The sequence below is a fragment of the Elgaria multicarinata genome, chromosome 3, assembly GCF_023053635.1.
Source record: "Elgaria multicarinata webbii isolate HBS135686 ecotype San Diego chromosome 3, rElgMul1.1.pri, whole genome shotgun sequence".
In the NCBI taxonomy this organism is placed as follows: Eukaryota; Metazoa; Chordata; class Lepidosauria; order Squamata; family Anguidae; genus Elgaria; species Elgaria multicarinata.
Genome location: NC_086173.1, coordinates 57,800,064 through 57,825,930, shown reverse-complemented (window position 1 = coordinate 57,825,930; position 25,867 = coordinate 57,800,064). Strand labels below are relative to the sequence as shown.

General features: G+C 40.0%; 1 protein-coding gene across 3 annotated transcripts in view; it reads right to left on the bottom strand.

The window, feature by feature from the left end:
* The window catches only part of TBCD (tubulin folding cofactor D), a 166,201-nt gene that overhangs the window by 53,911 nt on the left and 86,423 nt on the right, over positions 1 to 25,867 (bottom strand). For all 3 annotated transcript variants that reach the window (XM_063120403.1, XM_063120405.1, XM_063120404.1), the window contains 4 exons: positions 21,459 to 21,488; positions 5,462 to 5,547; positions 2,917 to 2,997; positions 864 to 937 (listed from right to left, as the gene is read on the bottom strand). In XM_063120403.1, the coding sequence (XP_062976473.1) occupies positions 864 to 937; positions 2,917 to 2,997; positions 5,462 to 5,547; positions 21,459 to 21,488 (271 nt within the window). The remainder of the gene's footprint in view (positions 1 to 863; positions 938 to 2,916; positions 2,998 to 5,461; positions 5,548 to 21,458; positions 21,489 to 25,867) is intronic.

Here is a 25,867-nt window from a genome sequence, read left to right as displayed (position 1 = left end):
AATTTTCTCTTTCAAGGTTTAAAGTATACAGACTGGATCCCCAACAAAAATGTAAAAATAATACGAGTTGGTGCTTACGAGTTATATTTTATTGCCTTGACTTAAATTCATTTAATGCATGTTGAGAAGTTTTAAAGGCATGCATAAGTAACTAGTATTTCCATTTTCCAGGTAAAATTTCACAAAGGTACTTGAAAATTTCTTCATGGTGTTAAGCAACAGATAGTTCAGAGTAGTCCTCAACACCCACATAGTCTCCAGCTGTCCCTCTATGGAGGATGCCATGGAAATTGGAGCAAGATCTACACTACTGCTTTAAAATAGTTTATAACAGTTCTGACAACTGTTGGGGCCCATGATAGACTCTATATACAGTTTTGAAACTGTTTTCAAAGTGTTATGTCCTGCTTAGTGTAGATCTGGCCTGGGACAAGACATCTGTAAATTATTATTATTATTATTAAAACTGTGGATTTTGTATATTTATAACTTGTACATTGTCTTTGGAGAATTGTAATTGCTCTCTGAATTACAAACAATTTATTCAAGATACCCAAGTTGCTCTCATACAGCAGTATCCTACAATGCTAACTTGCTAGTGGAACAGACCACTACCACAAAAAACAGAAATGACAGGCAATGCTCATTTAAAGAATGGGATATCCTGTTCTGGAAATGAGTGTTTTCTCTCATTATTTCATGAACTGCTGCTTCCTGTTGCACTAGAGGTATGTTCTGCTGGCACAACAGAACTACTGGAGGCAATATAGAATATTGCCCATATTTAGCAACACAGAATCAAGGCCTGGTTTATTATTGTACTGGTTCTAGGCACTTTAAAGCACAATCTTGTGTCTACTTACCTACACTTGTCATATATTCAGGAGCCTGTGGTGTGAGATTATGCAGAGCTTTGGATGTAAACTCCCGAATAGCACTGGAACATGGGGGAAAGAATTGGTGTTTTTTTTTTAATGAATGTAAATCCGCCCTTCAATGTAAAAAAACATTTCCATTTTTTAAAAAATTGGTAACTGAACAAGACTTCATTGAAAATCAAAGCAGTTGAAGTTATGAAGACAGACCTTTGTAACAGATAGTGGAAAGAAAAAGGTCTTGAGTGAAATGATCACTGCTTTTAACTTCATACAGCTAATCACAGATTAGCCAGGGAGCGTCTGATGATTTTCATGACATGCAAGTTCAGTAAACATGGGGCAGAGTTGTGAGAGGTTGAACATGTGACTGGGATCATTAGAAAGTCTGGGAAGCACATTTATCCACACAACAATCTTGACCTTCCACTGTAAAATTTGTACATAAGACAGAGCTCAGGTTGCAATAATGTGGAGAACTTTGCATACAAAAATAGATTTATCGGAAGACTCCATCATAATGTTGCTATACTGTTTAATTGTAAGATTTTTTCCATGAAAACCATTACTAGATTCCAAATATTTACCAAGCATTATGAAGTTCATGGAATAAATACTAAAATTACGTTTGTTAAGTATGCTTAACCCTCACTCCTCAAAATACTAGGTCACAACCACTTTAAACATTACTATATGTGTTCTATATTGCAGGAATTATGGGTGAATTCCACATCACGCAAGTAGATTTCCGCTCACACAACAAGAATTTCCCCTCCTCTCCTCTTTACTCCCTTCCCCCTCAATATGCTAGAGCAGCATGAAAGTAATGATACAACCCTATAGGAATGAGATCCAAAAGTCCACACTACAGGTAACAGTAGAATTTTTTTTCTTGATACCCCTCAGATAGATTGATTAAAACAAAACAAGAATAAAAGACATCAGCCAGATGTCTACTGGAATGGTGCAGCTAGAATTTCTGTTTTAATCTTCCATTTCTTGTGGGTGCATATAGTTAGTGGCCTCACATTAAAAAACCAGCTAATTAAATTTCATGTTTAGTGGCAAGGCATGTTTCATGTTTAGTGGCACTAGCAGTCCAGACAGATTACAGGAATACAACATATTGATGTAAAAGACATTGAATAATTAACTCTCTCGGAAAGCAGCACCTAAAGGCTCATCCAGCACACTGCCCAGGACCCAGAAACAAGAGCAGCAACAAAAGTTGAGTCATCAAATTATGTATTGTATATACATTTCATCTTCATGCAGAAAAAGTCAATGTAGTCAGTATAGTTTATCCACAAATATATACCGTCTCTACTACAATTAATAACAACAGTTGATTAAAAATTGGGGTGGAGGAAATAAAAGTTAAGCAGATTAAAAAATTCGGATAATAAGACACTTTTTCAGTCCAACCATATGCATGTCTATTTAGTTGCACTTCTCCCTCCCTTCTCCTCCTTTTTCAATCAGCAAAGGAGGAATCAAAACGTTCTGCTTCAGATTTTATTCTAAGATAATTGAAGTTCTCAAGGCTGTCCAAATCAGAGGAACTAAGGTTTGCATGAATGATGGTTTGAGAACAAGCCAGGATGTCAAGCCACAGTTCCATCCTGGCTTGTTGTCACTAATCTCCTCGCGGGTGCAAAAGAAGAGAGGGAAGTAGTGCTCAAGGGTCACCACTGGTTGTTCACATAGCAGGAAACCATGGCTTCCCATTACATATGATCCAGGTTCATAGGCTCATCTCACTAATTGAAATATATCAATAAAGGGATAATAGGAGCCCAAAGTTTTAGAACCAAAAGCACACATTTAAATACTTGCACCAATTCAGTCATAAATACCTTTATACATTTTTCACTAGGACACCTAATTCGAATGAAATCTCCAGATCGAACTATAAGTCAACTTTTAAAAAAGGATTTAAAATAAGAAATAAAAATTGTCCTACTACTAAACTAATTTAGAGAATGGTTATACTCTATGACCAAAGTACTGCATTCCCAGAAATTAATACAATTAAACCTACCCATCCCAGTGGTTGATCTTCATGTTAACTAGGTGATCAATCATCGGCTGTGTATACTCAGGAAACCCAGCAATATATACACTGAGGAGATGGAAAAGATGCATAAATATAACTAACAGTAAGGGAAGTTACTCCAAAAGTTATCTCAAAGAGTAGAACAACTGCTCTTAAAAAAGAAACCAAGATACTTTCGCCTCCATTTATTGTCACGTTAATAGCCCCAAACTATCCAACATTTAACTGTTGTGGTACAAGCCTCTGCTAGAATACTATGCAACTGCACTATGTGGCAGGACCATAGCATACCTTTAAGCTGCCACACTGCATTTATTTTATTAATTATTTCAAAGTTTTCCCAAGGCAGCATATAGTCACCATATGTTTTCAAATGAAATAAATGTCTAAAATAATAAATGTCTAAAATATTAATATTAAACACTTCAAACCAGCAATCCAAATAACACACTTTTTAAAACAATTTAACACAAGAGCAATTGCAATTTTACAAGTCTTTAAGGCCCTCCTAAAATAAAACAGGGAGGGAGTTCCATAAATGCGGGACAACACTAACTTAAAATTAAAGTAAAGGTCATTTTCATTGTTTGCTTCTACAATAATAAAATTGGCAAATAGATCTATTTAATATATATACATCTATAAAGCCATGCTTGAAAAAACTTTTTATTTACATTTTCCATCTCATCCTAAATATGATTTGCTTTAATCCATCATACTATTATGAAAGCCAGTGTTGTTGAGTAGGACAGTATTTCAGTGGATTTAAATTGTGTAATAGATACAACATGTAAGTAAAGGTGCTGAAATACAATGCAATTACATTTACGTTGAGTAAGTATTGTGATCATGCCATGGCTGAAATAAGTATGATTTTTAATCACCAAAGAAGATTAGTAACCCTGAAGCTATTTCTTGAGTGTACTCTGTGTGACTTTGCTGGGACACAACAAAATAAGAGAGTTCTTTATAGGGCTGGGCACATCCCCCAGAATGCAGAAGAGAAGCAAGTAGCAGAGTGATGGTAAGAAAACACAATTTCCCCCTGTCTGAAAGCACTCTTTGTGCTTCCTGTACCTTCTATAACCTGCATGCCTGTGAGATAACCCTATTTCGTCCAGATTGTTATTATTATTTGCATTTATATCCCGCCTTTTTCCTCTAAGGAACCCAAGGCGGCATACATAATCCTCCTCCTCTCCATTTTATCCTCACAACAATCCTGTGAGGTAGGTTGGACTGATAGTCTATGACTGGCCCAAAGTCACCCAGTGGGTTTCCAGGCCGCGTAGAGACTAGAACCCTGATCTCCTGACTCCCAGTTCAACACTTTAGCCACTACATCACACTGGACAGAGATATCATGGCAGGGCTGCATCTAGTGTGGTTAAACACATGCATTGAAGCAAGATGAGTGATGCTGTATTCTATAGAAGGTCAAACCCTCTAAAATCACCAGTAGCTATGAAGCATGGAAAAAGTCCTTTACAATCAAAGCTCTGATTATCAGCCTTTCCCAGGAAAGGATTCTTTGTTCTTCAGCACCCATCAAACCTAGTCAATACTGTAATGATGACCACCTGTTCTGGTATCTCAAAGGAAAAAGAAAAATGGGAAAGTGCCTGCTTCACCCATCCTGTTCTCCTGTTTAGCTATAGAAACGGGAGTTGGCAAACTGGCTGTGTGTAGGAGGAAGGTGTGTACAAAGGAGAGCAAAGAGTAAAGAGAGGGTGGAGTATCATGGAGGAGTGTGGGCTGTGCAGTTTAAGGATTAAAGAGGCAACCAAAAAAGAGATAATTTAGGAACTGAGTAACAAAAACAAAGGGAAGTATGTTCACATCATAGATACTTAAAATTGTTAACAACCACTATCCATTTGGATCACCATTACTTATCATACAGAATGTTGATTCATATTGTTCCAGAGGTTTTAAAAATATTCTTCAAGCTGCTGAACAGAACACATTTGGGCTTAGAATGGATCTATTTATTACACAGATTGATTTGGTAGAATTCTGTATTACTTCAGCTTGCAGGGCAGGGGGTGGGTGGGTTTGTGGCTGGATGTTTCCACATAAAACAAAACCACCACGCATGTAGTAAATTTCCACATCAAGAAGGGGGCTATGTAAAAAAAAAATCTATTTGATGTGATGGTTTACTATATGTAACACTCTTTTTAACTGAGGGAACAGTCAAGATACGGACTCTCCCAACACTAGCAGTGGTAGTGTCCAGAATTCTATCACTTCATTCTGCATAACAGGTGGATCTGTTCGTGCATTCAGTCTCTGTCCTGATTGAGACAGGCTATGAACTAAAAATTATAAGACATCAGCATTTCACAGTTCACTCTGTTTTCCCACAAAGAACACTGCAGAAACACACTGTTCACATTGTTCTCTGATTATCCATACAGCCACAGGTAGAATGATGAAAGCATTAAAAAAAAAACATTCAAATTTAGCCACATGTTTATTAAAGTTCAAGTAAAACAAACTCTTTACTTAAAGTTTAGGAGACTCTTACCTTATATTGAGGAAGCAATTAGCTCTGTTACCAACAGCAAAATAATCCGCAGCAGTCAAAATATCAATTCCATGTGGGAAAGTACCCTATCAAAATTAAGAGAGAAAATGAAATGTATAAAGGTATCAAGAGAGAAAATGAAATCTGTCACATTTGCGTTACCATAATGGAATCTAAAGTGGTGAAGATATAGCTGAACAGATGTGACTATGCAGATAGGATCTAGTTCAGTTTCCAACAGTTCTTACTGAGATTTAGGAGAAAGATTGGATCCAAAGAACCACAATATAGCACACACTAACACTTTTCCTTTCCCACTATAACCCTTCGTTAACAATACGTTAAAAAGCAATTGCTAATGGATAGGGAACCCTCTAGACCAGTGGTCCAACTGGTAGGTCGTGAGATCAAAAGTGGGGTCATGAGATCAGTCCAGATGGGTCACAGCAAAGCTGTTGCTGCCATGTTGGGCAATTGTGAAAGTGGGTCCGATGTTGCAGGTTTGGAGGCTGAGGTGGGTTTGGAGTCTGGACCAATTGAAGACCACTGCACTAGACCTTGTAGCATCTGGAATAATGTGAGAGGTTACAGCTAGAAAGGTATATGAGCACAGCCTCCATACGTACAGTAAAGTGCTTTAGGCACACATATTGATGCAGAAATCATAAAGAATTAACTTGTGAATGAACACACATGAAACTGATATAGGCCAGAAATAGATGGACTGCACACCATTTACTTTTCGTCTCAATTTAAAGAGCCTCTTCAAATTGACAAAGTAAATGGCCTGCAATAAATCTGTGTTTGGTCTGTGTCAGTTTCACATGTGTTTGTTCCTATGTCATTCCTTTCCATTTCCACATCCATATGCAATTTTTAAAAACTACATGGAGATTTGATTTTTAACTGCATTTTTTCACAAAGTAAGCATTTTAACACATATTCACTTTAAATGCACAATCATACACCTTTTGATACATTTTTGAAGCAGAGAATGGTATTGCAAAACTTGGAGAAGTGCGAGAAGCGTGTTCCAGTCCACATATTATTTTGGGAATTCAGATCAGACCAGTTTGCTTAAAAGGACCAAGCAAAATACTCCAGAATCCCTGAGACTCAACTGACAAAGGGAAAACTCTTCTGTTCATGCTGGTATTTTTTGGAACTTTCCCCACTATCTCTTTGCCTCTTCAGCGCTCACTGGAATGTGGCCCCTGAGAACTTCCAAAAGAATGGAATTTGGTCCTCAGATTGAAAGAAGTTCAACGCAGCTGGCCTGCATGATCAGCTTGGCTAGTTATCACTGTCACTGCTATTGAAATGGAAAAAGGTTGGCCTGGGAATTTTTGAACTTCACTAAGGCTTCATGTCCTCCACATCATAATTCAATCTTGACAAGGCTGTATCACTTATGAATTGGCTACTGAGATAGGATTGCACACTATTGCTTGCTTCATCTCAAGTAAGAACATAAGAAGAGCCATGGTGGATGAGATAAGGGTCCATCTAGTCTAGCATTCTATTTATGCAGTGGCCACAAGTAGGATGTGAGTGCAAAACCACCCTCCTGGTCATATTCCCCAGCAACTGGTGTATATACATGCTGTCTCTGATACTAGAGGTAATATAGTACTGCAACATAATGTCCAGCACCCCCTTTTGTTAAACAGAATAGTCAATCTTTCCTTTATTCACCTAGAAATCATCATTCCAGGTACCACCCAACTTTTTTACGGATGTTTGTTTTCTAAGATTATACCTGTGTTAGGGCGCAAACCTAACACAGAAAACATAGAAAAAAGTTAATGCATAGGATTGTGCCTTTATATACCTGAACCTCAGTGAGAATTTCCAGGAGAAGTCTTGCTTGGAATAAACTCAATCTAACTGACCTCTGGAACAGCCTGTCTCTGTTTGGGTGATCCTTGCCTTTCCATGACAGACAAAATCCAAATCTCCCTGTCTCCCTTTTGGATTTATCTCAATGCTAAGGACCTCCCTGTATTTTTGGACAGAAAGTAAGGAAGGAAAAGTACCTTCCCCCCCCCCCCCCGTCATCTTTCCAGCCTCCACTCACTAATTCACATTGTACCCCACGCCCTCTTCTGGGACAGCCATGAATAATTTACCCACAGACTGCCTTTTACTTTACTTTCTCCATAAACATCGCTTTTCTGGAAAAGCACTAATCTTGTCTTTCTTGCTTCCTCCCAACTACCTTCCAGTGGCACTCCACAACTAGACCTAACGTTCCTAAGTTATGCATGCTGTGGGCCCTGTGTATTTTGGTAAACATGCTAGTTTCAGGTCCAGCTTTACCAGACTGACAACAGCCTGTCCTCTGGCAGAACAAAGCCAAAGTTGCAGGAGGGAGAGGTCCCCCCCCCCCCCAGCACTAGAGCTAAACCCCCATCTCCCAGTCATTCATGTTCCAGAAGGCCTTATTCCCTGGGCACTGAAAAGCAGGTTTGCTTCTAATGAGGGGGGGGGGGGGCTTTATTTCAAAGAAACAAACATCAATAATTTCAACAATACAATCAGCCTCTTCCTCACTACAGTCATTCGGATGATTAGTCTTCTCAAGATTATTCATTTAGTTTTCAACTCTCAATGTCATAACACACCTTTCATAGTTTGGAAATACACAGTGTCATTCCTAATTGTTGATATATAGGTCAGATAGCTAGCGTTCGGATCAGCTGTCCCTGTTTCACGTTAGTAGCGTATTATGGAATAATAAGCCTTTCCTGCAAGAGGAGAAAACTCGCCACCTCAAGCCATAATGAAGCAGAAATGGAAACTAATCACCAAAATGCTACAAAATCACAACAATTGCTGTCCTATGGATCAACAGATCTTTGGGAGAAAATCTCAAGCCCCCTGAAATGTCACCTTTCACTGAGAAAAAACAACCCTGCAAAAAATCAGTTCAGCCATACATGCATAAGCAAGAAGGAAAACAAATAAGAGTTTTGCCTGTTAGACACAGCAATAATATTAGTTCTTCCAGGAAAATAAATGTTTAATCTCCCTTGCAGTCAAGAAAAAGTTGTCACATTGCATTATAAAACAGATTAGGAAAAAATGGAACAGAGACACCTATTATTATTAACAACTATTTACTTAGGTTCCAAGGGATAACTTAATACTCCTCCCAGAATAAGAAAGATGGTTTACTAGTATACGTAGGTATTTTTTACTGTCAATTTTTTTGTTACACAAGCAAAGTCTTCTGTTGCACCACAATAATCAGTCCAACACAGAGATCTCTTGGACTGATTTTATGGTATGTGAAACGTGCTGCTCCTTAAAGTCAAGACTATAAGCCTTCAGCAAATGTTTTAGCTGGTAAATTCCAACAACAACAACGCCCTCCAGTCATCTCCCTAGCTTTCTTATTTATTTTGAATAATGTATATCCCAGCTTTTTACTTACCAAAGTTTGCTCAAGGTGCTAACAACATCAAAAGAATTATAAAAACTGCAACCGATTACTAAACTTTAAAGTTTAATTATAAACAATTAGGTTTCAATCCTACATGGGTTTATGCAGAAGGAAGTCCTACAACTCCCAGCATGCCCCAGCCAGTATGGCTGGCTGGAGCATGCTGGGAGTTGTAAGCGTTTTTTTGTCTAAACATGGATATGATTTAACTATCAAAACAATTAAAACCAAAACACAGAAACAATATTTTAGATAATTTATACATCAAAGTTGGCTTAATAACAAGCCCACTTGATCAAAATTGTCTTTACCTGGCAACAGAAGCTAAAAAGCAAGGAAGAGAAATGAACCTGCCACAGAAAAGAGGGAACTTTCCACAACTGACTGTGGCTGCATGGAAGGCTCTCTCATGCATCCCAACTAACGTAACATTTATCCATGTCAGGGTGCAAAAAAAGGTTTCTCTATCAAAACTTAGGGAATGTGGGAGGCAGTCCATTAGGTACCATGGACCCAAGATATTTAGAACTTAATAGGTAATAACCGAAACGTAATAGGCAATAAAAGGAAGCCTTACATAAAGCACATTAAAGTGGTCCAATCTTGACTCAACCAAGGCAATGTCAATGCAGCTAGGTCCAACATCCCTACAAAAGTGTGCAACTGGTGTGCTAGCCTGGGTAAAGACAAAATTTCCCTCCCCTTTGCACCAGCAAGTAATTCAAATAAAAAGTTTTGACATGGATCCTAACCAATGCTCTGCAAATAGAAGAGCTCCTTCCATCTACTCAAGGGACTCTGATCCAGCAGAAACGTCTAGCGGAGGAAGCGATAGGGAGCGGATTTTCTGATTCCCGCTTCCCTCTGTGGTCCCTGTGCCACTCCCAAGCTGAATCAGTCTTTTTTCATGTGAATCAAACTCCATATTATGCTTCTCTTCAAGCTGATCCATTTGCTTTGACAGACGACTTACTTCTAATTGAGTTAATTTGATATCCATATCATTTTGAGCTACTTTTGTAGCAAGGTCATCCAATTTTTTATTTACGTCTTCTCTAACTTTGTCCATACTTTCAAACAGAGCGGTATTATTGCTAAGAATAAATTCTTTAATCTCTTCCACGTCAGCACTTGGCTTCTTTCCAGCTTTTGACGCCATTTTAACGCTAGGGTCCATTTCTTCTTCAGAGTCCATTGGAGATATTTTTGTTAATGGGCATGCAATCTACTCCAAGTAGGTTTTTTTATCTCTTTCCCTCTCGTACTTTTAACGCTAGACATCAAAGTCGGGTGTTATTCATTTCCAGACGGAAGTCAACTGAATAGATAAATCTTATTCTTTATTGCTCTTCCTTTGTCTGGAGTTAAAATAACTTCTCAGATCATCCAAATAACAATCAATCACTTTTATCTCTCTGCTCTCCACAAACAGTTTTACGGGGCGTTAATTAGGCCGCGCTCATGAACGGTGTAAAGATAGTCCTACGCAGCCTTAAACACCACAGTTTTCCTTTTTTTAATTTTACTTGCCACTGGCAGAGACATTCAGAAATGTATTCATTCCAAAAACTTGCCCATTAATTAGAGATAATAAGGTTTAAAGGCTTCCTTATTCAGGAGCCGACGAAAGGCCTATTGGATCATCAGACTGCTAGGCTCCACCCCCCGCCACTCCCTATACTGTCCCAGAGGGGGTACCAACCCTCTAGAGCAGAATATTGCAGTTCAACAGGCTGCTGGAAGAAGGGAATTTTAAAAAAAAAAAGCTTTCATAATTCTGTAGAGGGGATCTTTCTTTTTTTTTAAGCAGACTGAAGTAGCAAAGGGAGGTCAGCCATTTTGCCAAGATACATCTCTCTTTCCCCTCCTCTTCCCAGGCTGACACATAGGAAGCTACACTACCACCACAATACAAATCACCTGAAATATAATAAATTCTTTCATCCCTGATCCTAAATTAGTCATTCTTCAATTAAAAAATAATTTGAGAAAATGCTGGTAGTGGTTTTTTTTTAATGACTTTCTCTGTCTTTCTCTCTCTCTCATCCCCCCTAACAATGGCAACTTCTGCACCAAATCTAAAAAAATTGACTTAGATCTGGGGACCTGGGAAACAAACCCGGGGCCAGGACTCGATGGGCCCAGACCTAGCAACATCCCTATCCACAACAGAGAAGTCTCTGGAAAAGAGAGGGATGTTTGCTCCATGGATATAAAATATGGACAGAAAAAAGGGAGGGGGCAAGTAAAGACTGATTATTATGTATTTTACTTCGAAGCAGCATAAATGCAGGTTGCTTACCTGTAACTGTAGTTCTTCGAGTGGTCATCTATGCATTCACACATATGGGCTTTGCGCCTGCGCAGAGACCAGACCGGAACCTTCTATAGCTGAGTGGAACGTTTTTGGCGGGAACCCCTCCCCCACGCTACTGCGCATGTCCATGGGGTTCCCGCCCTTACCTCAGTTTACAGGAGTCCGACATTGTGCCCCCATAAACATGAGTGTAATTTCAATAAAGTACATTCCACATATAACTGTGTCATTTGTAAGTCTCACACCACCAAGTGGGGATGGTGGGTGGGTTGTGTGAATGCATAGATGACCACTTGAAGAACTACAGTTACAGGTAAGCAACCTGCATTTCTTCTTCGTGGTCTCTATGCATCATACATATGGGCGAGTAGCAAGCTGACATACCTTTGGAGGTGGGTTGGTGCATCATCTGAAGATCTCCGAAAGCACTGTCCTCCCAAATGAGCAGTCCTGCCTCGCACGGGTGTCCAACTTGTAGTGCTTGACAAACGTGGATGGAGTGGACCACGTTGCGGCTCTACAGACTTCTGCCAGTGGAACACCTCTGGTGAAGGCAACTGATGTTGAGACAGCTCTGGTAGAATGAGCTGTCACAGGCTTTACTAGCTCTAATTTAGAAATAGAGTAGGCCAACTCAATTGTTTCCACTATCCAGCGTGACAACCGCTGGCAAGAGACAGGGAGTCCCTTAGAAGGCTCACCATAACAAATAAACAACTCTTTTGTCCTCTGGGAGGTGATCACATAAATTACCTATCTTCTCCCAGAGGAAGAGCTGGTAACGAGCCATAGTCGCTTCATAAGCTGAAGCTCTGATACCTAGGGAGGATGAAGAGTAGATCCTTCTACCAGTATGGTCTAGTTTTCTGCCTTCTCTGTCCACAGGCGCAGAATGCGCCTTTTGGGACTGGCCCTGCGCTGACTCCACCACTATAGAATTTGGCTTAGGGTGCTGAACCAAAAACTGTACATCGTCTTCCTGGATTTTATAAAGGGTTTCTAGTCGTTTCAAAGTTGCTTGAGTCGCTGTCGGTGCCTTCCATGACAGCTGAGCTGTCTGCTTCAACGCGTGCGGGAGAGGAATGGCTAGCCGCTGGTTAGTGGTAGTTTGGAACACATCATAAATTGGATCCACCACCGACTCATCAGTTTGTTGACTTTCCAACCCTAATGCTCGGGACATCCGCAGCATATGGTCTGAAAATCTGACCATATCGTCAGAAGGGGAAGACGGGTCTCTATCGTGGACCTCATCCTCCGGTGACGGCATTGATGGAGCAGCCGACGCTCCCGACTCCGAATCTGAGGGGTAGTTCTCTTCAGGTGACGATACGGTAACTACCTGTAGCTGAAGTTGTTCAGTCGATAGCGCAGGAATCGCCACAGCCGACGTCGATGGTTGCTGAAGCCGCTGAGGCGTCGATACCGTAGATCTTTGAGGGGCTGGTGACGGTGGTAGTGGTAGGCGGCACGCCCTTGTTGTAGGCGGAGGAAGAGCATAGTAATCTTCCTGCGGATACTGCTGTTCTTGAAAGTACCTCTGGGGACGATATCTGTCCCATTGGTAGTCATCGTATCTCGCCTGGGGATCAGAGTATCGGGAAGCTCCTTCCCAATCACGGCGAGGTGTTAGCCTTGGGGATGGCTGTAATTGAGATTCCCGTGGCAGAGGAGGTTGTCGAAAAGACGCCGCTGATGCCGAATCCCTCAGTTCGCCCTCCGATAGACTAGACGGGCATGTCGGTACCGTGGCCATCGGCACCGACTGAGATCTCGATACCGAGGGTGGTCTCGGTATCAAGGAGGCAGGTGCAGCAGAAGGAGTGGATTGGCTCCTGACCGACTGCAGCGGATGAGGCGACGCTAGGGAGGTTTTCTCCGCGTCCCTCTTTCTCTTTTTCTTCTTCTTCTTCTCTAGTTCAGAAGAAGGTTTGGGAGTTCTGGCTTTCTTCGAACCCTCTTTAGCCACTGAACTCGATAAAGACCGACCAGGCGTGAGGGGTATCTCAGCCCTATTTACTCTGGCCTGCACTTCAGTGCTATGGTCTGAGGATTTGTCCGGAACAGTCTTGGCAACTGCCGTCTTATGAGTAACGGACTTATGAGCCGCTGTTTTTTCCATCGCAGGGGCCTCCGTGGCCTTGAGCGCCTTCTCCCAGAGGATGGAACGAAGTCGGTCCGCTCGGTTCTTTCTCGTCTGCTTTGTGAATGACATACAGTGGTGGCAGGCCTCCACCACGTGTCCCTCTCCCAAACAAACGATACACAAGGAATGTCCGTCCGACGGTGGGAGCTTGGCGCCGCACTTGACGCACTTTCTAAAGGGTGCTTTAAGTGCCATAAAGGCCTCACGCGACAAAGTCGCTGAGGAAAAATTTCTAACTACTAAGATATAATTTTTTTTTTTTTTTTATAATAGAAAAAGAAGAGAAGAGAAGCGATAGAAGAAAGCGAAGAGAGAAGATTAAAGTTAAGGGTATTTTAAATAAACAAACGCTAAGAGGTTGGTTCTATGGTCTATGCACAATGGCGGACGACGAAGAACTGAGGTAAGGGCGGGAACCCCATGGACATGCGTGGTAGCGTGGGGGAGGGGTTCCCGCCAAAAACGTTCCACTCAGCTATAGAAGGTTCCGGTCTGGTCTCTGCGCAGGCGCAAAGCCCATATGTGTGATGCATAGAGACCACGAAGAAGAACCATGTAATCTTGCAACAATGGTTTACTTAAGTTGAAAGACACTATTGGGATTAGACATGAACACGTGTCTTCAATAAATTTCAGTAAGACCAGCTAAGGCAAAGTTGCAAGCTTGGGTGACAAGATCACCACCCAACTTGAAATATGATGAAGCCAGAGCAGAGTGTTTATTCATACTAGTTCTAGATGATGAGATGAGTAGTTTTGTTATTGCTAAAATCTCTGGAGTGACAACACACAGAGCAATCTGAACATCCTACACCTTTGCCACACTTCTATTTGGGACACACCACAGTCTATACCCTCCCTTCTATGATTCAAAATTTTCCTTTACCATCTCTTTCCACTTACAAAGCATCCTTTGAAGAAGCAAGACAACATTTTTATTTGTCGATAATTGGTAATTAGAGATCCAGGGTGTGTTTAAAGTCCTATATAAATACTAAGTATCAACTTTTGAGCAAGATGACAGGCTAGTTGCAAGATTCCAGCAACTGGGATATGAGGTGCAAGTTGTTTTATAATATACCTTGCAGAAGGCTGTCTGGATGGGGCTGAACATGTTAAAGTGTAATCAAATGAAAGGACAGATCTGCCAATATGAGCCAAATGGGTTAAATCACTATGCTGGGAAAGAGAAAAAAATCAATGTTTGTACTGCTACAGTGAAGGACTAAACGAAATTGCACGCTTAATCAACCTTCTCTCACAATATAACATCATAACTAGCACTAGCATGTTCACCAGGCGAAACAGACTATTTTGCTTCCTCAGTAAGAAACAGTCAATGGAGGGTGTGGTAAAAGCCACCCTAGGGTGCAGAGACATTAAAGGGAGTGGTTTCAGTTTCAGGCCCAGTGGGAGTCAGGGTTGATATTAAATGAAATAGTTGGGAAAACCCTAAGGCAGTAAGGAATGAATGCATCAAGCATGAACAAATGTAACTAGACATTAAAACAAACAAACCCCAAGAACTAATGGTCAAAAGGTGGCTAAAATTTGACTCAATCATAAATTCTGTTTCATCCCATTTGGAGTTGATGTCGAAGATTTTGACTCTTTCAATAAACCAACAAATATAGGAGAGGCTACTAGCACCCACAATAAATAGTCTTGTTTCACACTGAACACTTGCATTCAGCATAAAAACTCACAGTCATATTTCAAGTTGAAGAAATTCATTGGCATGATTTTGGAAATGATAGAAAATCCTACTGTGGAGCAGGTTGATTAAAAATTGTAAGCATCCCACCCATATTTCTGTAGATGGATTCTCTTGAGCAATTAGATACATTATGTTTACTCTCCAAAATTAAGTATTGATCTCTCCCTAGTCTTGCATGCTTCCTTGATCTCAGGAGGGGAAAAAGAACACCCACACCCATCCTATCTGTGATGTTAATTACTTGGTTTATTAATGTTGCATTTATTACTTTTAACTGCAAAGAGCAGGTACTGGTGGGCAGGGAGGGGCATTTAACCCTTCCCTTCCTTACTGCAGTCCCAATGAAAAATAACCCCTCCAAGGTTGCCAAATGCATTGGGAGAGAAACTCCTATTGGCTCCCATTGGAGAGAACAAAGTAAGGGTAGGGGAACGAATAAATGCCCTCTCCATCCTATCATGGTTCCAATACTGATTGGGTGGCCGAGCAGCTTGAAAAGATGAACAGGTGATCTAACATTGTGCCTAAAATCATATGTAGTTTTGCCCTTAGAGAGGCTATTGGCTTTCAGATGAGGAACTGACAGAATACCATGGAAACAAACTATCAATCTGTATTAATACTTTGGGGGAGGAGTTTGGGTTTATTTTTAATTAAAGAACTTTAGACGCTTCAATACTTATATGCTGAAAGAATAAAACTCTTATGTGAAATAAATGATTCACAAAAGAACAAGTGCCCAAGAGGGAAAGGAGAAAGAATACTTCCAACTTGATGACACGTTATATTAGCACAACGAATTGTTCCATAAATTGAATTCTTAAAATGGACTATATGATCACAGTATAGGAGAATGAAGTCAGACTCTACTCTCCTGTTCCTCCAGTCAACCATCTGCTAAGTTCCACATGGAATTCTAGAAGATTATGATCTACACTTTTCTTCACAAATAAAAAGGTATTACATTCTCAACATTACCACTATTCTACTTTTAATTTCCTTTTGAAGCTTTGAAACTATGCACTAAAATTAATTCTTTTAGCCTGAAGAAAGATTATTTTAGTCCTTAAGCTTTATGTTTTGATTGTTCTTATTATCCACCAGTAGATTTAAGGTATCAAGTAGAACCTGCATGTTATGACTTGTTGATTAGGGCAAACACAACACCAGCATCTTGGATTCATTCTCAACAATGTTGGGTTGCTTCCTCAACACAGCTGTTGAACGGGGGAAGGATCCAGCCCTCCATCTATGTTAATGTCTTATAATTTTGTTGCGTATTTTTTAATTGTTTATGGGTTTGTTTCCCTCCCCTCCCATGTACATTTTCAACTTTGTAAGGCCGCCTTGAGGCCCAGCATTGGGCAAAAGGCGGGATAATAATTGTGTTTTAACCTGTTGGGTGTTTTACTGTGGTTTTAATTTTTGTGAACCGCCCAGAGAGCTTCGGCTATTGGGCGGTATAAAAATGTAATAAATAAATAAATAAATAAAAATAAATAAATAAATAATAATAATAACAACAACAACAACAACAACAACAAAAAGAACATTCCAATATACATTCATACAAGACTCTTGGGCAACATTTGCTTGACAGCTTGGAAACCCCTGAAGTTGCATGGTTGTTAAACTCTAGCTTTGTATGGGTTTTATTAGGTATAATCAGCAAGTTGTATCCATAAAATGTTTTCTATTATTAGTATTACCAGATAGCACCAGCTCACCTTCACTTTGGGTCTCCCACAACCACTTTGGCTCAAAAGTCTTCAGTTTGTCCTTAAAGGCTAGCTGGCAAAGTTTAACAAATTAGGAGAAGATGTATTTTACAGGTCTCATCAACAGAGTCTGTTGAAATGGAAATGCTGGCCTGGGAATTCTGAAGTTAAGGGTTCTAAGACCAGTTTTAGCCTTAGAAAGACCCCTAACTCAGAGAATTCCACAAAATTCCATTAGAACTGTCTTAGTGGGATGCACTTAGCTTAATTAATTCCTAAAACTCCCAGCATCAGATATCCTTCTTTGCAATCCCTCCTTATTATTATTATTATTATTTATTTATTTATTTATATAGCACCATCAATGTACATGGTGCTGTACAGAGTAAAACAGTAAATAGCAAGGCCCTGCCGCATAGGCTTACAATCTAATAAAATCATAGTAAAACAATAAGGAGGGGAAGAGAATGCCAACAGGCACAGGGTAGGGTAAGCAGGTACAGGGTAGGGTAAAACTAACAGTATAAAGTCCGCACAACATCAAGTTTTAAAAGCTTTAGGAAAAATAAAAGTTTTTAGTTGAGTTTTAAAAGCTGCAATTGAACTTGTAGTTCTCAAATGTTCTGGAAGACTGTTCCAGGCATAAGGGGCAGCAGAAGAAAATGGACGAAGCCGAGCAAGGGAAGTAGAGGCCCTTGGGCAGGCGAGAAACATGGCATCAGAGGAGCGAAGAGCACGAGCGGGGCAATAGTGTGAGATGAGAGAGGAGAGATAGGAAGGAGCTAGACCGTGAAAAGCTTTGAAGGTTAACAGGAGAAGTTTATATTGGATTCTGAAGTGAACTGGAAGCCAATGAAGAGATTTCAGAAGCGGAGTAACATGGTCAGAGCGGCGAGCCAAGAAGATGATCTTTGCGGCAGAGTGGTGAACAGAAACCAACGGACTGATGTGAGAAGGAGGAAGGCCAGAGAGAAGAAGTTTGCAGTAGTCCAACCGTGAAATAACCAGCGCATGAACAAGCGTCTTGGCAGAAGAGACAGACAAAAATGATCAAATCCTGGCAATATTATACAGGAAAAAAAGACAAGATTTAGCTACAGCCTCAATATGAGGAATAAAGGAGAGCGAGGAGTCAAATATAAAGCCAAGGCTACGAGCTTCCTTGACCAGAGTAAGCGTAACATCATTGACAGTAAGAGAGAATGAGAGATGAGGAGAAGGTTTAGGAGGAAAAACAAGCAATTCAGTCTTTGCCATATTAAGTTTCAAACGACAATGAAGCAGCCAAGCTGAGATATCTGAAAGACATGCCGAGATACGATCGTGAACATCAGGAGAAAGTTCCGGAGATGACAGATATAGTTGTGTATCATCGGCGTATAGATGATATTGGAGGCCATGAGATTGAATAAGCTTGTCCAAGGGCAACATGTATAAGGAAAACAACAACGGGCCAAGCACTGAGCCTTGCGGAACCCCTACTGAAAGGGGGAAGGAGGAAGACGAGCTGCCATTAGCCAACACGCTGAAAGAGCGACCCGCTAGATAAGAGGCAAACCAGTTATAGACAGAGCCACAAAATCCAAGGTCATGAAGGGAATCTAAGAGAAGATCATGATCAACCGTGTCAAAGGCTGCAGTTAGATCAAGGAGAATAAGAACGGAATAATGGCCTTTAGACTTGGCAGTAAGGAGATCATTGGTGATCTTAGTAAGGGCTGTTTTGGTGGAATGCAGAGGGCGGAATCCAGATTGAAAAGGATCCAAAGCAGAGTTACTAGAAAGAAAGTCAAGACAGCGAGAGTAGACCGCCCGCTCCAGGATCTTTGAAACAAACGGCAACAAAGAGACAGGTCGGTAGTTAGACAGAGATAGCCTATCAAGAGTAGGTTTCTTGAGAATGGGAGAGACTGTAGCATGTTTAAAAGCAGAAGGAAATGAACCAGAGGACAGAGAAAGATTAATAATATGAAGCAAGGAAGGGAGGATAGCAGGAATAAGATTAATAAAGACGCGAGAAGGAATCGGAAGACGCGAGACTCCTCCAATGATCCTTGTCCAGCAAAGCACTGCTGTGGCTGGGAAACATTCCTGCTTTGCTTGCATTCTTTTGGATTCATTCTGACACCAAGGAGCCTTGCAACCCCTTCCTTTAACATGTTTTCAGAAAAATCACAAAGAAGGAAAGGTATAAGTTGCTTCCACCTATTTCTCTCTCACACACCAATTTTCCAGCCTTCACTACTCCACCCATCTCCTCCCCACCACCGGTACACTAAAATATAACTGCACAGCATTCATGGACTTGTCACTGACCCTCTTCCTTCTCTCTTTCTCTCTCTTTCCCCTTCTCCCTTTCTCAATCTCCCTCCTCGCCAGCAGCCTTCATTAGTTAACCTATAAATTGCCTTCTATTTTCCTTTCTCAACAAAACTCTCCCTTTCTGGAAAAGTTCTGGCTGTGTTTCTGTTGCTCACTTCCAGGGATCTTATGTCAGCAGTCTGCTATGGAGACTAATGTTACACGTGCTTCTGTATATTTTGCTAAATGTGCTAGCTTTAAGGCTAGCCTGATTTCTGGCAACAGAGGGGGAAACTTTATTGTTCCCCTAACAATAAAGTCAACACACACACCAGTTCCCTCCCAGCATGCGTTTAAGCCACTTATTCCTGGAACAGGAAAAATGCAGGTTTCAGATTCCTATTGAGAATGGATCCCAAGTAAGCCTGGTAACATTAGTGTATCCCACTAATCAGAATGTTGCAAAGGAATTCACAGTACTGCAAGATGTACAAACAAGATCTCCAACAAACGAATTGTTAAATGGCAATATTTTTATTTTGCTCTTACAGTATGGCCAAACAGAATTTGCAAAGTATGGAAATCATGGCAGTATAGTTCACTTCAATTGTAATTACAAGCTAAGTTAATGCTTAATTTAGTTTGGGGATGGATTTCTTCCTCAAAACTAAGGTACTTCTCTACCACTGAACCAATGAAAGGCTATGGGATTTGCTAATCACTTGGTTAGTTTCAACCTGATGCCACTAATGCTAAAATGGAAAGCCATCAAGACTGGATATAATGGATTGAACTTGAGGTGCCACTCAAGAGACTAACTTTCTATGCATCAAAATGCTTGCACATTTTACAAGCAAACCTAATAACAATATAGCACTGAGATATATAAAAAAAGAAAAACCATAGAAACAGCAGGGAGAAGATTTTAAAAAATGATAAACATTCGTACTACAGAAAACCATTCAGGCTTCTTTTTAAAAAGAAGGAGGAGTAATAGGGATATAGATCTGGAGGAAGAGAGGGACATGTTAAGCAGCTCCTCACAGTTGTAGCCTGATGCATGAATCCTTATGAGCATGAAGCAAATGTCTGTCATAAACCACCAGGGTATAGTTAAAATTGCCACCTAGGCTATGCAAATCAATATATTTTCAGAGACTAGGGGGTGGTATTGTATAGGAACACAATACAAATATTTTTTCATTTTTTTAAAAAACTACTGTTTTTCTGTCTAAAGGGTTCTGAATATTTCTGGGATATTCAAACAATACTGGAAAGAGTTGAAGGTAGCTTCCAACAAGATCAGCAACACTGCTGGGACAGAAGTGTCTACAGCTGTTGGAGATGCATGAGTGCATAGACACGCACCCCTGCCAGGAGCAAATTTAAAAGCTTTCAGCATTTTCATGCAGGATAAATGCATATCCACTATGTTCATGGCAATGGCCACACTGGCTGGGGTGATGAGAACTGCAGTCTAACACATCTGGGGCGTGTCAGCTGGCCTATAGTGTGCCCAGTGGCAAATAATATTATCTCCCCTTGCTCAGAGAAGGGTTTAAAAAGTTTCTAAAACATTTTAGTAGTTAAAGGATGTGTACATGTCCACTTACCAGAAGTGTACATATTCATTTTCACATAGCCCTCCAAAAAGTCAAGAAAATTATGCAAAGCTATCACTTTTGCACAGCAATGGCGCACTATGTTACTAATGTTTTCTTATTAAAAACCCATTTTAGTTTGAGCAGAATTCATTCAGCCTTTCAAGTGCATCCAAGAATATTTCTTTTCTTTTCTTTTTGAGGTCTCTGAAAGGATAAAATTAATCAAACGAGAAAAAGCTTCCACTGTGATCTATTCATTTGCACAATTCCATTGACTTATATGAGGGCAAGTGACTGTTGTTGGGAAGTTAGAAAAAAGTACTTTCCATCAGCAACAAAGTTGTGCCCTTCCCAACTTCCATTACATTACAAGTTACAATTGCTGAATCAGAGCAAGTGTCACAGTAGCAGTAAGGGTGAAATTGCTCCTATTGCTCTACAGAAATAACTGTCTATAGATATTTCTGGAAGAATCCACTAACAGTTTTAGCAATGTGTGATTTGTAGGACAGCACTATTTGGTATGTTGCTTTTTAATACGCTAAAGGCTCTTCCCAGAATGTATGCAAACATCATAATCATGTCTTTAATAGGTACACAAGCAGCATTACTATGAACATTTTGAAATCATTTATACAAATTCACCAAACCTTCGTAAAATGACAAAATGCCTACACTTAATTTTATGCTACAGTAGATTTACAAGAAATTAAATGAAAAGGCTTGTGTGTGTTTTAAAGTTACCATACCTGTCTACCAACATTTTCCTGGAAGGCAGCCTAAGAACAGAAAGAACAAACATACAAAAATGAGTCAGGTTTGCTTGCAGATAAACACAAGATCATAAATTCAAAACAAATATGCAATATAAATGACCATGGGCTTTATTTTAAAAGGTAAAGTCAGCTTTGTTGGCTGAACATGCCCTCAAGGAGTTGTTGCCACTGCTGCTTTATGTGCTAATACTCTATTAAATCTGAATGTTGCATGCCAATCATTTAAGTATGTGCATTTATTAAAAATAGGCACACCCACAACAGTGACCTTTATTGCTGACACAGGGCTTCCCATTAGAAATGAAAAGACAATCTCCTTAAAATGTAAGTACCAAATGAGAGTAGTTTTCCAACTTGCTTTCAGAAAGCTTGTGTATAGTAAATCTAAAGTTTTCACTTTTAAAATCACTCCTCCTCCTCCTCCTCCTCCTCTCATAAACTAAATGAGAGTGTTGGGATCCCCATTGGTTCTGTTGATCTACAGAGATAACAAGGCATAGCACAGACCAGGTACCAATCAGAATCTGCTGCAGATTTCAGTAAATGCCTCCAAAAAGCAAGCCCCTATTTTCTATTCTAGAACACAAGATAATGCTGGAGGCTCCGGAAGAGGAAATAAAGGGTTCATTTTGGGAGATACTTACTGAAATCTGCAGCAGATTCTGGCTGGTACCTGACTCTATGCTGGGCCTTGCTTAATCTGTAGCACCAACAGAGCTAATGGCATTATTGGATTATGCCAGCACTTGAGGCCTCTACCAAAATCTAGCAATGTCTGGCTGTCCACTTAATTCCTGCCACTGTTAAGAATACATTTCAGAAGATGTCACCAAATGCATTCACCCCTATATGATTAAAGGTCTGCTATCTCTGTACTACTAGTACTGCAAATGCTTAGTCCCAACTAAGAACAAAATATTTAACTACCAGTATATTGCAAGTGGAAGTGGTATGCATACCAAAGGTTCATGATGGTGCTATATAAATAAATAAATAATAATAATAATAATCTGGGAAACCCTCACAAAACTGAGATTAAGCAGATATGTTCTACTGAGGTCAACGGTACTACTTATTTATTACATTTCTATACTGCCAAATAGTAGAACCACAATAAAACCTAGCAGCAGTGCAAAGATTTAAAATACAGTAACAAATGTAAAACAAAAGAAACTGAAAGAATAAAACACCCGGGAAAATAAGGTCTTTACCTGGTGCCAAAAAGACTACAACGTGGCCAGGTGAGCCTCTCTGGGGAGCTCATTCCACAACCCAGATGGCAAAACAGAAAAGGCCCTTTTCTTAGTAGCCACCCTGGTCATTTCATTTGGCAGGGGCTCCCAGAGAAGGAGCGCTGAAGTCAATCTTAGGGTCCGGGCATGTAAAAGTGGGAGGAGACTATCATATATAAGATGAGCAAAGTTCCATCACGGCAGCTTTATGGTGAAAGATCCGCCAAATATATATTTCAAAAGAATCTTACTTCACAGGTTGGACAGATCCTACCAGTGATATCATTGCTTCCACAAGCATCATGTATAAACTCTGGACATTGCCTTCAAATTTAGCAGAATTTCTATGTCAATTTTATGCCCATGAAGGCAGGGGGAGCAATAAGTTTTTCTTCAAACACATTTTGTTAGGTCTGGTATCTCCAAATCCAATCTCTGATATGATCATGACAAAGTTGGGCAAGCTTTGATTACTTCAAAGCAGGAGTTTCATGTACATGTCCATATCCTGCATACAAACAAACAACCTGCTTACTATGATCTGACCTATACATAATTTTAACATATATGGCTTTGGCATATTTGCAGCTGTCAATTTTATTAAGAACAGAATATGATAGTGTTTGTGATATTTTACTTCTAAGGCAACCAGAGCCTCTTAGTATTGAAGTTTCTCATCTTCAAGTTCCACTGCATGTTAATATATTTTTTGGAACATTAAGCTGACATCATGCTAATTTTAACTTGGTGTCACCTTCCTTATAAAAGACTTGATAGGAAGACATGAACATCAACAGAAACAGACTGAGAGAACAACAGCTTGCACTCCTCCCATATTTTTGAAATATTAAAATTGGCTGAAAGTCTATATTTGAAGAGAATGTCCACAATGCCATACGTCATGCATGTCATCATAAAGCCGTCAGTGATGGGAACCATCTAGTTTTGTAGGAAAGATTATTTTGGAAGATACACTTAAATAGCTCAGGTTTAATGAGCTGTTAAACAAAAAGAGGAGGTGAGAGGGGGGAATGAGTTAGTCAACGCACTGTGGATTCATAATCCACTCATAGTTGCTTATAACCAACTCATGGTTGGTTATGTCTCTGGTTGTGTGGGGAGTACCCGCAAAATAACCAACTGTGGGTTGACTATTAACCCACCATTGACTATCGTGATGTCCGAACAAGCCACAGTTTTCATCTGCAATATACAACTGGTAGCCAAAAATAAAGTATTTTTGTAATGTAATTAATCAATATCTGAACAATGACCACACTGAAGTATCTTTCTGATGGATTGAGTTGAATAAATTATAGTTGTGCTTCAGCAAAGTTTACCTCTTCAGATTGTCTAATTTAAAATAAATAGGAAGAGTGAATGCCACGCATAATTTACATTAGCAGCATAAACTGCCTTCAGGTACACCTCTTTTCCTACCATAAGAAGGTGCTGCAAATATGGCAACTCAGCCTATTTCCAAACCTTCAGAAAGTGAGTACAATTCCCACAGACATCAAAAGAAAAATGAGCACATATCTTGGGGCAGTTCAGTGTATTTTTAATTTCATAATACAGCATGCCCATCATTTCAAATTAACAAGCCTTAAATTACATAAATTATACTCATCAATTTGTTCTACTCTCTGAAAACAACAATTTCGGGGGAAATGAATTCAGCAGGCATATAAAACCACTCTAATATGTAGATTAAAATTTGAATGAAACTATGACTTTGTTGGAAAGGTGAGGAGGGAACGGGTTACTAAATTAATCTTTATTTTTGGTGATTAGTCATGTAAAATCTGTCTTAGCTTGAATTGCTGGTAAATATCCAGAATGCTAGTGGCTACTTATTTCTGCCTGCTATCTTTTGTTAATTCATGGGAAAATGCTACATTCATTTAAACAAATCTAAATGATAGCAACCCTTTTAAGTTACTGATTCCTGGTTTAACTATTTAATGTTACTAACAGGAAGGGGTATTCTACTTTCTAAATTAAATTTGTAACATGCCCACACCCTGGGTGCACGTGGGGATCACTATGTGTCTTATTTTATACACATTCAGAAAGTACAGCTTCTAAGATTTTTAGAAAACTCTAGTCCTTGTAGCTACAAACACTAATACTACAGTCCTATACCAACTTGGTTGGGTCTGACTTCTAAATAGACCTGCCTAGGATTGTGCTGTAAACATTTCAACCTTAAGAAACACCTGATACATGTGGTGAAATTTTGCCAAGGACTTATGTATAATTAGTAGATGTAGGGACTGAACTCCTAACTGGCAAAGGACTTGGATTAACTTCTCCCTACAACAATCTTGCTATGCTGTTAAGCAATCTGCCTCTAGAACTCAAAGCAATGTTAAGATCATTTTTCAGAGCAAGCGGAGGTGGGCCAGTAGTGAGTAACTGCCATAGACAAATAAAGACCAATGATAATGAACTTAAGTAGGGAGGGAGCAGAAGTATGGACCTCCACCCACTACATCCATGCATACTATACGGTACATAATATACATGCGGCTAATATACATGCACATAAATGGTATAGAGGAGAGGTCCCCCTCCTCCACTCCTGTATGTAGGTATACACATTCTCCTCCCATGCATTACATACAGACAGACATAACTACACAGAGACAGAGGAAAACCCTCTCTTTGTCCTCCTTCAGCCTCCTCACACACACGGAAGCTAATTTTCTCTGCCCAGTCTCCCCTGATGCCCTCCCTCAACTACTTCAGACCCTTCCACTTCACTTTCCCAATTCCTTCTTCCAACATCTCATCATCATTTACCACACTTAAGAGCCAGTGTGATGTAGTGGTTAGAGTGTTGGACTGGAAGTCGGGAGATCTGGGTTCTAGTCCCCAATTGGCCATGGAAGCTCACTGGGTGACTTTGGGGCACTCACAGACTCTCAGACCAACCTATCTCACAGGATTGTTGTTGTGAGGATAAAATGGAGGGGAGAAGGATTATGTACACTACCTTGTGTTCCTTTATATCCTGCCTCGGGTTCCTTATTAAATAAATAAATGAGTTGCTGGGGCATCAGTAAGAAAAGTAAGGAGCAGTGAAGTTGGCAGCAACATCTAGAGAGGTACTGATACTGTGGGGAAAGCAAAGTGATAACTACTTCC